Source organism: Bubalus kerabau, chromosome 14, assembly GCF_029407905.1.
Source record: "Bubalus kerabau isolate K-KA32 ecotype Philippines breed swamp buffalo chromosome 14, PCC_UOA_SB_1v2, whole genome shotgun sequence".
Taxonomy (NCBI): Eukaryota; Metazoa; Chordata; class Mammalia; order Artiodactyla; family Bovidae; genus Bubalus; species Bubalus kerabau.
This window is the reverse complement of record NC_073637.1, coordinates 48,339,523-48,353,267: the sequence shown is the minus strand read 5'-3', so window position 1 is coordinate 48,353,267 and position 13,745 is coordinate 48,339,523. Positions and strand designations below refer to the sequence as shown.

The 13,745-nt window shown below is 41.8% G+C and overlaps 1 protein-coding gene across 1 annotated transcript in view; it reads right to left on the bottom strand.

The window, feature by feature from the left end:
- Positions 1 to 7,194: 7,194 nt before the first annotated feature.
- SAMD12 (sterile alpha motif domain containing 12) overlaps positions 7,195 to 13,745 on the bottom strand; it is a 527,847-nt gene continuing 521,296 nt past the window's right edge. Inside the window, exon 5 of the mRNA XM_055546361.1 lies at positions 7,195 to 7,396. Coding sequence (XP_055402336.1) covers positions 7,350 to 7,396 — 47 coding nt within the window. The 3' untranslated portion in view covers positions 7,195 to 7,349. The remainder of the gene's footprint in view (positions 7,397 to 13,745) is intronic.

The window sequence follows — 13,745 nt, the reverse complement described above, 5'->3', positions numbered from 1 at the left end:
ATATTAAGCTGTGTGTGGGTGTGTTAGTCACTCAGCTGTGTCTGACTCTTTGCAACTCCATGGACTATAGCCCACCAGGCTTCCCTGTCCATGGGATTCTCCAGGCCAGAATACTGGAATGGGTTGCCATTTCCTCCTCCAGGGGATCTTCCCAACCCAGGGATCAAACCCAGGTCTCCTGCATTGCAGGAGGATGCTTAATCATCTGAACCACAAAGGAAGCAATATTATGTTGACTAAGCTGTTTTTATGAGGAAGTTCAGTTACTGATTTGAATGCAGCACTGAGATCCTACCTTTAATTGGAAAGAAACTGATGTGCACCAGTTGGTCTTATTAATCTAAGGTGGGAAATTGCTTTTTAAATGTATGAGCCCAGGCTCCTAAATATTCTCTTAGTCACCAATATGGAATTGACCTAGACTCACAATTATTCCTGTTATTCCCTTTATTCCCTTCAAACCAATCTTTACCTCTTCTTTCCTTTACTCACACTGAAAGCCAGAATTCTCCAACCTACCCAGCATCTAATTGTGTGCAATAAACTTCTGTTGAATGAACGGCTAATAGATAAACCCATATTCTCAAGAAAAGCTAATTAAAATAAAATGGAGTAGATATATGGTTTAAGCCAAGTCTTGCTTTAGGACCAATTAATTTACTGAAATCTGAAAATGGATCACTTCGGCTTGCTAAAGCTGTGGAAGAGAACTGCATGGAACTAAAGGCTCCCTTAACTGAATCCCCTCTGTGTGAAGTTGATCATTTCATCTGGCGTCAAGCGTTCCTGTCCATGTCTCTATAACTATGCTGCTCCTATCTTATTTCATCTGTTGATTGAGACACTAGAAGTCTCAGAAGGACTGTTAACTTCATAAGGACAAGGATTTTTCACCTCTGTTTCCTGCACACCTCGCACAGTACCTGCCACACTGTTAAGTGTGCATAAAATTCATGTGGAATGAATGAGGAAAGGAGTGAATGCATCCCTAACTTAATGTAATTTTACCAAGAGGGTTGGGAAGATAAAATAAAAATTTTAGGTCAAAGGTTTGGAAACAAGTACATCTTGAAAATCAATCATCAGCCCGGTAAATCATCTTTGAAATGATACAGGCCACTAGCAGGATGGGATTTTCTTTACGATAAGTTGATTTGCATTCACTTTTCAGTGCTTATAATCAGTGAAAGGAGGCACACATCTAGAATTGCTGTCTTATTTCTTTAAGCCCATTGAGTCTTATTCTCAATAGATTTACTACTGTCTAGTCAGAGATCCAACCAGTCCATTCTGAAAGAGATCAGCCCTGGGATTTCTTTGGAAGGAAGGATGCTAAAGCTGAAACTCCAGTACTTTGGCCACCTCATGCGAAGAGTTGACTCATTGGAAAAGACTCTGATGCTGGGAGGGATTGGGGGCAGGAGGAGAAGGGGACGACAGAGGATGAGATGGCTGGATGGCATCACCGACTTGATGGATGTGAGTCTCAGTGAACTCCGGGAGTTGGTGATGGACAGGGAGGCCTGGTGTGCTGCAATTTATGGGGTCGCAAAGAGTCGGACACGACTGAGCGACTGAACTGAACAGAACTGAGGTCTCGTTTTCAAGACTGCACCCAAGTATTCAATTCATTTGGCTCTATGGAGTGGTCATTAACTGTCCCAGAATGAATGTCCCTAGAGTAATGAAGTGGCCCCATGGCCAAGCAGCCAACATCAAGTTCTGCAACTCAGCCATCTTCTTGGCCCCTTCCCAAGTCTCCTGTTGGGGAAGGGCTTGGAGGCAAGCTGCCAAGACCCAAAGGCTGAGGGTACCTGTGTGCCTCTTCTGGCTTCATGGCCAGTGTCATCAATAAACTGTTTCCCACTTTAAACCTTTTAAAATAAAGGTTTCCCTTGCTGGAGACATGATGAGATGAAATTTACTATAAAACCATGCTGCCAGAGAAAACCAGTTTTACCCTTTAAAAGCTGGAATGATTGCTTCCCCAAGGAACTCTGAAGTCTGAGAGTGATTCAGTGGCATTGATATCACTCATGAAAGAAAAGGGAGCCTTTTCTCCATTTCCTCTTTCTCTTCCAACAACAGATATGTGTCCGGTCCCTCACAAAGTGAGCGCAATGTCACTGGCAGAAGGGATCTCGTTCTATGTATTCATCTTTCTGCAGGGGCTGCTTCAGGGACCAGCAGGCAAACAGTAAATGATTTATCTTGTAAAGTTTCTAACTTTGTGGCTGAAATGATTATAAAGAGCAAATTTTTACAAAGATTAACAAAATATAATAATAGTGGGGGAGGGGTTATACTTTTCCTTTCTTTGGCTAGTTTCTTTTTAAATTTATTTACTTTTAATTGGAGGATAATTGCTTTACAATATTGTGTTGGTTTCTGCCATACATCAACAAGAATCAGTCTCAGGTATACATATGTCACCTCCCTCATGAACCTCCCTCCAACCTCCCACCCCATCCCACCCTCTAGGTTGTCACAAGCACCAGTTTGAGTTCCCTGCATCATACAACCAATTCCCACGGGCTATCTATTTTACATATGGTAATGTATATGTTTCCATGCTCCTCTCTCAATCTGTCCCTCTCCTTACACCACTGTGTCCCACAAGTTTGTTCCTTGGCTAGTTTCTTATGTAAGAAACAGTACAGGCAAACTCAAAAGTGCTTTAAATAAAATGTCTTACCCTTAGTTTCTCACTTAACTCGTGGTCTAGAAATTGGCTTTGGTTGGTGACACAGGTTAATAGTTTCAATAAGAATCCAGGGGGCAGAAAGAGGAAAGCAACCAATCACAGGCAAAGGAAACCTCATAGGTGCTTCAGCTGATTTTTCAGCAGAAAGTTTACAGGCCAGAGGGAGTAGAAGGATATATTTAAAGTATTAAAAGGGAAAAATCTTACAAACTAAAGTCCTCTATCAGGCAAGGTTACCATTCAGAATTGAAAGACAGATCAAGAGTTCCCCAGAAACAGAAAAACTAAAGGAGTTCAACACCACTAAACTGGCCCTACAAGAAATGCTAAAGAGTCTTCTTTTAGTAGAATAAAAAGGCCATAACTAAATAATAGAATATATAAAAGGAAATATCATGCTGGTAAAGGCAAATAGCAAAAGTAGTGGTTCAGCTTCTTAAAAACCTACAAATAAGAAAATGCACTGGTCATAACAAACACCCTCTTCCAACAGCACCAGAGAAGACTCTACACATGGACATCACCAGATGGTCAACACCGATATCAGATTGATTATATTCTTTGTAGCCAAAGATGGAGAAGCTCTATACAGTCAGCAAAAAAAAGACCAGGAGCTGACTGTGGCTCAGATCATGAACTCCTTATTGCCAAATTCAGACTGAAATTGAAGGAAGTAGGGAAAACCACTAGAACATTTAGGTATGACCTAAATCAAATCCCTTATGATTATACAGTGGAAGTGAGAAATAGATTTAAGGGCCCAGATCTGATAGATAGAGTGCCTGATGAGCTATGGAATGAGGCTCGTGACATTGTACAGGAAACAGGGATCAAGACCATCCCCGTGGAAAAGAAATGCAAAAAAGCAAAATGGCTGTCTGGGGAGGCCTTACAAATAGCTGTGAAAAGAAGAGAAGCGAAAAGCAAAGGAGAAAAGGAAAGATATAAACATCTGAATGCAGAGTTCCAAAGACTAGCAAGAAGAGATAAGAAAGCCTTCTTCAGGGATCAATGCAAAGAAGTAGAGGGAAACAACAGAATGGGAAAGACTAGAGATCTCTTCAAGAAAATCAGAGATACCAAAGGAACATTTCATGCAAAGATGGGCTCGATAAAGGAAATAAATGGTATGGACCTAAAAGAAGCAGAAGATATTAAGAAGAGATGGCAAGAATACACAGAAAAACAGTACAAAAAAGATCTTCATGACCCAGATAATGACGATGGTGTGATCACTGACCTAGAGCCAGACATCCTGGAATGTGAAGTCAAGTGGGCCTTAGAAAGCATCACTACGAACAAAGCTAGGGGAGGTGATGGAATTCCAGTTGAGCTATTCCAAATCCTGAAAGATGATGCTGTGAAAGTGCTGCACTCAATATGCAAGCAAATCTGGAAAACTCAGCAGTGGCCACAGGACTGCAAAAGGTCAGTTTTCATTCCAATCCCAAAGAAAGGCAATGCCAAAGAATGCTCAAACTACCACACAATTGCACTCATCTCACACGCTAGTAAAGTAATGCTCAAAATTCTCCAAGCCAGGCTTCAGCAATATGTGAACTGTGAACTTCCTGATGTTCAATCTGGTTTTAGAAAAGGCAGAGGAACCAGAGATCAAATTGCCAACATCTGCTAGATCATGGAAAAAGCAAGAGAGTTCCAGAAAAACATCTATTTCTGCTTTATTGACTATGCCAAAGCCTTTGACTGTGTGGATCACAGCAAACTGTGCAACATTCTTAAAGAGATGGGAATACCAGACCACCTGATCTGCCTCTTGAGAAATCTGTATGCAGGTCAGGAAGCAACAGTTAGAACTGGACATGGAACAACAGACTGGTTCCAAATAGGAAAAGGAGTTTGTCAAGGCTGTATATTGTCACCCTGCTTATTTAACTTATATGCAGAGTTCATCATGAGAAACGCTGGACTGGAAGAAACACAAGCTGGAATCAAGATTGCCGGGAGAAATATCAATAACCTCAGATATGCAGATGACACCACCCTTATGGCAGAAAATGAAGAGGAACTCAAAAGCCTCTTGATGAAAGTGAAAATGGAGAGAGAAAAAGTTGGCTTAAAGTTCAATATTCAGAAAACGAAGATCATGGCATCTGGTCCCATCACTTCATGGAAAATAGATCAGGAAATAGTGGAAACAGTGTCAGACTTTATTTTGGGGAGCTCCAAAATCACTACAGATGGTGACTGCAGCCATGAAATTAAAAGATGCTTACTCCTTGGAAGGAAAGTTATGACCAACCTAGATAGCATATTCAAAAGCAGAGACATTACTTTGCCAACAAAGGTCCGTCTAGTCACGGCTATGGTTTTTCCTGTGGTCATGTATGGATGTGAGAGTTGGACCGTGAAGAAGGCTGAGCGCCGAAGAATTGATGCTTTTGAACTGTGATGTTGGAGAAGACTCTTGAGAGGCCCTTGGACTGCAAGGAGATCCAACCAGTCCATTCTGAAAGAGATCAGCCCTGGGATTTCTTTGGAAGGAATGATGCTAAAGCTGAAACTCCAGTATTTTGGCCACCTCATGGGAAGAGTTGACTCATTGGAAAAGACTCTGATGCTGGGAGGGATTGGGGGCAAGAGGAGAAGGGGCCGACAGAGGATGAGATGGCTGGATGGCATCACTGATTCGATGGACATGAGTCTCAGTGAACTCCGGGAGTTGGTGATGGACAGGGAGGCCTGGCATGCTTCGATTCATGGGGTCACAAAGAGTCGGACATGACTGAGTGACTGATCTGATCTGATCTGAAGGTTAAAGGACAAAAGTAGTATAGTCAACTATAACTACAGTGAGTAATTAAGGGGTACACAAAATATAAAATATGGTATTAAAAATATGAAACATTGGGAGGAGGAGTAAAAATATAGTGCTTTCAAAATATCTTCAAACTCAAGCAACTACTAGCTTAAAATTGAAGACTATACATACAGGTTGCCATAGAAGAACCTCATGGTAACCACAAACCAAAAACTTACAATGAATACATAAAAAATAAAGGCCTTCATCCGTGGCTCAATGGTAAAGAATCTGCCTGCCAAAGCAGGAGATGCAGGTTTGATCTCTGGGTCAGGAAGATCTCCTGGAGGAGGAAATGGTGACCCACTTTTCAGTATTTTCACCTGGGAAATCCCATGGACAGAGGAGCCTGAAGGGCTACAATCCATGCGGTCACAAAGAGTTGGACACAACTGAGCATACACACACACACACACACACACACACACACAAAGAAAAAACAATCCCACTGGCTCCTCAGTCCATAGGATTGTCTAGGCAAGAATACTGGAGTATTCTTCTCCAGGGAACCTTCCCAACCCAGGGATCAAATCCTCATCTCTTCTGTCTCCTGCACTGGCAGGCAGGTTCTTTACCACTAGCGCCACCTGGAAAGCCCAGTAATAGTAAAGGAATCCATCAAACCACAAGGAAAGAAACCAAGAGAAGACACTACGTGTGTGTGACTATATATATAGTCATACACACATGAAATATTACTCAGTCATAAAAATAATGAAGTCTTGCTGTTTGCAGCAATGTTGATGGAACTGGAGGGTATCATGCCAAGTAAAAAATGTCAGAGAAAAGTAAATACATATGATTTCACTTACACATGGAATGTAAAAAACAAAACAAACAAAACATAACAAAAATAGACTCATACATACAGAGACCCAACTGGTAGTTGCCACAGGGGATGGAGGTGGGGGGGGGGGCAGATGACAGAGGCGAAGGAGATTAAGAGGTATGGACCTACGGTTAATAAAAATAAATAAGTTGTGGGGATATAACATACACATGTGGAATACAGCCTGTATTGTGGTGATCATTTCATAATGTATAGAAATATTGAATCACTATGTTATGTATCTGAAAGGATTATAATACTGTATGTTAATTATAACTCAATTTAAAAAAAGAACTCAGGGTTCCCATTTTTCCATCTACTTTTCTATCACTAAAGTCAGCAATAATGCTATAATATGGCTACACCAGGTGGCTCAGATGGTAAAGAATCTGCCTGCAATGCACAAGACCCAGGTTCCATCCCTGGGTTGGGAAGATCCCCTGGAGAAGAGAATGACTGCCCACTCCAGTATTCTTGCCTAGAGAATTCCATGGACAGAGGAACATGGCGGGCTACAGTCCATGGGGTCACAAAGAGTTGGACATGACAACTAACACATGGCTACACCAGCTCTAGGCATTTGCCCTCATATAACCCAACCGAAAGCAGGAAGAAAGAGGAGCCACACCAGATTTTGGCCACTCTCCTTCTAATTAAAGAGGAAAAGTTCCACAGAACACCCCCTCCCCAGCATCTCTTTACATTTCATTGACCAGAAGGGAGTCAGTGTTATAAACCACCAGCAAAAGAGAATGCAATGACCATGACTGACTGCATTAGTCTGGGTTCTCCAGAGAAATGGAATCAATAGAGGAAAAAAAATATATATGTATACATCTGTGGGATATAATGATATGTATTTTTACATTTTTTATATAAAGAGATTTATTATAAGGTCTTGGCTCATGTGCCGATGGAAGCAGACAAATCCCAAGCTCCAAAGTCAGCAAGCTGGAAGCTCAGGTTCAGGAGAACTGATGGTGTAAGGTCCAGTCTCAGCACAAGCGTGAGTTAGAAACAGAAGAACACCGATGTCCCAGCTCTAAAACAGTCAGGAAAGAGAAGATTTTCTTAATCTAGGTAGGCAACTGGATCAGATGAAGCCCATCCACACTGAGGGGGACAATCTGTTTCACTAAATCAACTGATTCAAGTGTTAAATCTCATCCAGAAACACCCTCATAGACATATTCAGTTTAACCAAATATCTGGGCACCCCATGGCCCAGTTGACACAAAATTAACCATCACTGTGGCTTAGATTAAGAATAATCTATCAGAGTTGAGCCTACTTTTCCTAGCAAGTCACTGCTCGATAGACAATATTTGGAGTGTGTTAGCAAGACAAAAAGATGGGATATTGGCTAGGCCACAGGTTGTTTCTTTGCAGGTGTTTCTGTGTTTATGAAAATTAAGCTTTCAAAAGTGGGTTAACAACAAACTCCAAAAAAATGTGGATGATAGTCATATGACTGTCTCTCTGGGGCATTACAAAACTATATATATGTATGTGTGTGTGTGTATGTGTATATATATATATATGTATATATATTCTCACACATATAATATTGTAGAAAATCCTAAAAGTGTAGATAAGCAAAGAGGTGATAAAAATGACCTGAAATCCCATTATCAAGTGACAACCACTGTTAAAATTTCTATATACATATACTTCTAACATTTTCCTATTCATATTAACACGTTTTTAGAGAAAAGTGAGATCATACTGAACAACACTATTTTGCAATTGAAATTCTCTCCTGCAATATACTTCACACATACTGACTTATTCCATATTGACTTACACAGTTCTACTGCATGATTTTTTTGGTTATACAGTTGTTCCACATTTTGCTTAAGCAATCCCCTATTGGACATTTAACTTATAAAGATATTTCTATATAAAAAGGTATCCTGTGGTTCAGAATGTTGCAGTACTCAGAGTTTTTCATCCTTCAGTGAGGGCTTCCCATATATAGCAGTGCCCCTGGTGCCAGCAACTGGGGAATGCACAGTCCTAGAGTGTACTTTTCATTTCTTTGAATCCCTTCTTCTTTAGTGTGATATTATTAGTTGTGTGTGAATTGCTCCTGTCCTCAATTAGAGTTTTCAGAGCATTAAAAGGATTGAAGACCCATTCCCCACACTGCTCCATACTAACTCTGGAGGCAATGGCAGGGGAACCTGGAAAGTGTGACACTGTTAGCAGGGTTCACAGATCAGATCACATCAGTCGCTAAGTCGTGTCCGACTCTTTGCGACCCCATGAATCACAGCACGCCAGGCCCCTGTCCATCACCAACTCCTGGAGTTCACTGAGACTCACGTCCATCGAGTCAGTGATGCCATCCAGCCATCTCATCCTCTGTCGGCCCCTTCTCCTCCTGCCCCCAATCCCTCCCAGCATCAGAGTCTTTTCCAATGAGTCAGCTCTTCGCATGAGGTGGCCAAAGTACTGGAGTTTCAGCTTTAGCATCATTCCTTCCAAAGAACACCCAGGGCTGATCTCTTTCAGAATGGACTGGTTGGATCTCCTTGCAGTCCAAGGGCCTCTCAAGAGTCTTCTCCAACATCACAGTTCAAAAGCATCAATTCTTTGGCGCTCAGTCTTCTTCATAGTCCAACTCTCACATCCATACATGACCACAGGAAAAACCATAGCCTTGACTAGATGAACCTTTGTTGGCAAAGTAATGTCTCTGCTTTTGAACATGCTATCTAGGTTGGTCATAACTTTCCTTCCAAGGAGCAAGTGTCTTTTAATTTCATGGCTGCAGTCACCATCTGCAGTGATTTTGGAGCCCAGAAAAATAAAGTCTGATACTGTTTCCATTATTTCCCCATCTATTTCCCATGAAGTGGTGGGACCGGATGCCATGATCTTCATATTCTGAATGTTGAGCTTTAAGCCAACTTTTTCACTCTCCTCTTTCACTTTCGTCAAGAGGCTTTTGAGTTCCTCTTCACTTTCTGCCAGAAGGGTGGTGTCATCTGCATATCTGAGGTTACTGATATTTCTCCCGGCACTCTTGATTCCAGTTTGTGTTTCTTCCAGTCCAGCATTTCTCATGATGTACTCTGCATATAAGTTAAATAAACAGGGTGACAATACACAGCCTTGACGAACTCCTTTTCCTATTTGGAACCAGTCTGTTGTTCCATGTCCAGCTCTAACTGTTGCTTCCTGACCTGCATACAAATTTCTCAGGAGGCAGATCAGGTAGTCTGGTATTCCCATCTCTTTCAGAATTTTCCACAGTTTATTGTGATCCACACAGTCAAAGGCTTTGGCATAGTCAATAAAGCAGAAATAGATGTTTTTCTGGAACTCTCTTGCTTTTTCTATGATCCAGTGGATGTTGGCAATTTGATCTCTGGTTCCTCTGCCTTTTCTAAAACCAGCTTGAACATCTGGAAGTTCACAGTTCACATATTGCTGAAGCCTGGCTTGGAGAATTTTGAGCATTACTTTACTAGCGTGTGAGATGAGTGCAATTGTGTGGTAGTTTGAGCATTCTTTGGCATTGCCTTTCTTTGGGATTGGAATGAAAACTGACCTTTTGCAGTCCTGTGGCCACTGCTGAGTTTTCCAGATTTGCTTGCATATTGAGTGCAGCACTTTCACAGCATCATCTTTCAGGATTTGGAATAGTTCAACTGGAATTCCATCTGCAGGGTTCACAGAGAGTTTCTAAAACACGTACTTTCAGAAACCTGGATGGCATCCTCTAAGACCTGAATTACAAATGCCTATTCCAAAGCCAGAGCAATACTTGCTACATTCAACAGCTCGTTGGACTTCTTTCTGGAACCACCCTAAATTCTCCTCTTCTGTCACTACCACTGGAGCCAAATGTTATTAATCTTAGGAGCTTTTCATGGGTAGATTTACTTACATGTATTTTCATTACCAAAACTACAGTTAATGTGTGGGTGATTTCATAATGTGACCGGGTAGTGGTGAGTATGTGGCTTCCCTGATGGCTCAGTGGTAAAGAATCCACCTGCCAACGCAAGAAACTTGGGTTTGATCCTTAGGTAGGGAAGATCCCCTGGAGGAGGAAATGGCAACCCACTCCATTATGCTTGCCTGGACAATTCATGGACAGAGGAGCCTGGCACCTTACAGTCTATGGGGTCACAAAGAGTCAGACACAACTGAGCATGCCTGCACATTGGTCAGTATGCATTTATTATGTGTTTGGGGTGAGAGAGATTATGTAACCATGAATAAATAGTATTGTATGTATCACATAATTAATCAGAACTGTATAATTTTATCTGAATAATTTCCACATTGACAAAATTGGCATTTTAATCACCTACTTATTACATTCTCTCATTTTTTAATGTTATTTTTCTTCCTAAGATTTCTTATGAATATTAAAATAGGGTCCTAGAAGTCAAGACCCAGCTCAGTGCCCCATGTAGGAAGCACTTGATAAAGGATTTTTCCCTTTTCACTTTTGTACGGTGTTCTAGTTTACAAAGCATTCTGATGTACATCACTCATTTGGTCTTCTTGACCCTGAGAGCGAGGTGACACAGTCTAAATCCATTCTGCATATGAGAAAGCATTTAAATCTAGCGGTGTCAGTCCTACGTCCTTTTATAGATCACAAATTATTTCAAGACAAATACCTCCTCTGTGCTGCTTTCTCTCAAATAGCTCCACAAGTCAGGGTTCAATGAATGACTCAAGGAAACAATGAGAATGTTTTTTTCCCATTGAAATCCACCTTAAAACGGGGCGGTCATTTTTTGCCTCCAGAAATTTTGCTGCTGATAGAGAAAGACAAAATACCTTTTCTAATGTGAATTTATAGAATGATTGTCTGTCCCATAAAAAATTATTCTCCAGCTTGGAGCAATTAAAGTGGTCTCTCTCCTCTCCAAATTAATGTAATTAATACTACAGTCTTTGTTGTTTATCATGTCTTGATAATATCACAAGGGAATGAAAATATTGGCTCTTTTATCCCTTTAAATAGCTGAGATGAAACTGTTGGAGCTCTAATGTTACAACAGCTGTTTCTCATGTCCGGGAATATAATTGGTTGGTACTGAGGCTATTTAAATTGTAAGAAATTGACTTTGGTTTTATGCTTGCCTAATTCTGGTGAAGGGAGAGATGGGAAATGTTAGCTTTCTCCTGCAAAGAAAAGACAAAACCTTCCCCTCAATGAAACGGCAGCTCCCGGGTCTCATCTCTAATTTTCTTTACCAGCGCACTGTCTTCAGGTTTGCTGGATGACACGGCTGGGAAAGCAGGACCATTCTAGCTTTCCTCCTAATTAGCTCCCAGCCCAACACAGCTGGTCGAAATGCATCAGGCTTTCCCACGAGGGCCTTTACTGGACATACGAATCATACAGAGATCTCGTTAAAATGCAGATTCCGATTCAGCATGTTTACAGAGTGGGGCCCGAGAGTCTGCATTTCTAACAAGCTCCCTAGTGACGGTGCTGCTGGTCCAGAGACCACACAGGTATGACTGGAGAAGTGACTGGAGGACCTGGTGGTCTAATCGTGAAATCAAGTGCACCCTGGCACAAATGACACATGATCCTACAGGACCTGCCAGTTGGTCTGTACAAAGTGAGAGATCCAAAAAACAGTATTACAAGAGTTTATCAGGTTGGATCTTTTTAAAAATAATTTTTCAATTAAAAACAGTTTTTTTTGGCTGCACTGGGTCTTCATTGTTGCACCCAGGCTTTCTCTAATTGCAGTGAGCAGGGCTTCTCACTGTGGTGGCTTCTCTTGTTGCGGAGCACAGGCTCTACGGCTTGCGGGCTTAGTAGTTCACGTGCTCAGTTGCTCCGCGGCATGTGGGATCTTCCTGCACCAGGTAACCCCTGCACTACAAGGCGGATTCCTAACCACCGCACCACCAGGGAAGCCCCAGGTTCCGTCTTGAAGGGGCTTAGACAAAGATCTTTCTTTCCATTGGAGAAAAGTTGTTTGTCTCTACTTTCTTCCTCTTTGTGTTCTCAGAACCCTCATGCTTTCTTCCCCCTCGCCTCCTACAGAATACTTCCCTCCTTCCTTTCCCTCCCACTCCCCACAACCTTTGTTCACCTGCCCAGTCTTGTCACTCTGAAGCTGGTTTCAGAGTGTTGATGCTCCCATCAATTCTCATGAACCGAAAGGCTAGAACCAGTACCAAAACCACAGAATGAGATCTAGTGGGAAAGTCACAAGGGGACTCTAAGGGGAAGATGGAACTTTACCACCGAGAGAACTTTTCCAGTTGCAAAACCAGATATTCACCACTGAGTTCTGATTTCCCTGGTGTTCTCTAACCAATGAGCTATAGCCTCTCCATCCTTTAGGCTTTCTCCTTAGACTGGAAAGAAATCAAGTACGTGCTAGATATTTCCAGCAGCTTCCAGACTGGTTAAACTTTCCTTTAACCTTTGAAAATGACTTCGAAGTTTCCCCTTGAGACAACCGGGTCGGATGCGCAGCTGGTATCTTCGCTCCTGGAGCTGGGTCCCTAGCCCAGCTGCAGCTATGTAAATTGGGGTAGGGGGAGTCACTTTGATGTCTGCTGTGAAATAATGGCAGGAGACCTGAGATGTGAAATTTAGAATAAAACTGTGATCAAGTCAGCAAAGAAGAAAACCCAGGGCTTCCTGTTTGGACAAATCCCAAGGCAGTTTCTTTCTGCCTCCTCTTCCCCGTCCATTTCTTTGGTAATAGGGGTTCTTCCTTCACTAGAATGTGCACCCCCATTTCCCAATAGTGCTTGTCACTGCCCCACAGACACTGGATTATGCATACAGTAGGAGCAGGATCAGCTTAAATTGAAGAAGAGTGCTGTGTTCTTACGCTCTACAAGTTAGCACAGGGCCATCCAGCAAATGCAAAGAATACACCAGAGGGAATTAAAATTACACCAAGACTTACACTGATCAGAATGGCCATCATTAAAAAGTCTACAAATAACAAATGCTGGAGAGGGTGTGGTGAAAAGGGAACCCACCTACACTGCTGGTGGGAATGCAAACTGGTGCAGCCACTATGGAGAACAGCATGCAAATGCCTCAAAAAATTAAAACTAGAGATTCATGTGATCCAGCAATCCCACTCCTGGGTGTATATCCAGACAAAATTATAATTCAAAAAGATACATGCACCCCAATGTTCATTGCAGCACTATTCACAATAGCCAGGGCATGGAAGCAACCTAAATGCCCATCAATAGAGGAACGGATAAAGATGTGGTGCATATATTCAATGGAATATCACTCAGCCATAAAAAAGAATGAACCAATGCCACTTGCAATAAGATAAATGGATCTAGAGATTATCACACTGAATGAAGTAGTCAGAAAGACAAATACCATATAATATCATGTGTGGAATCTTATATGCAGAATCTAAATA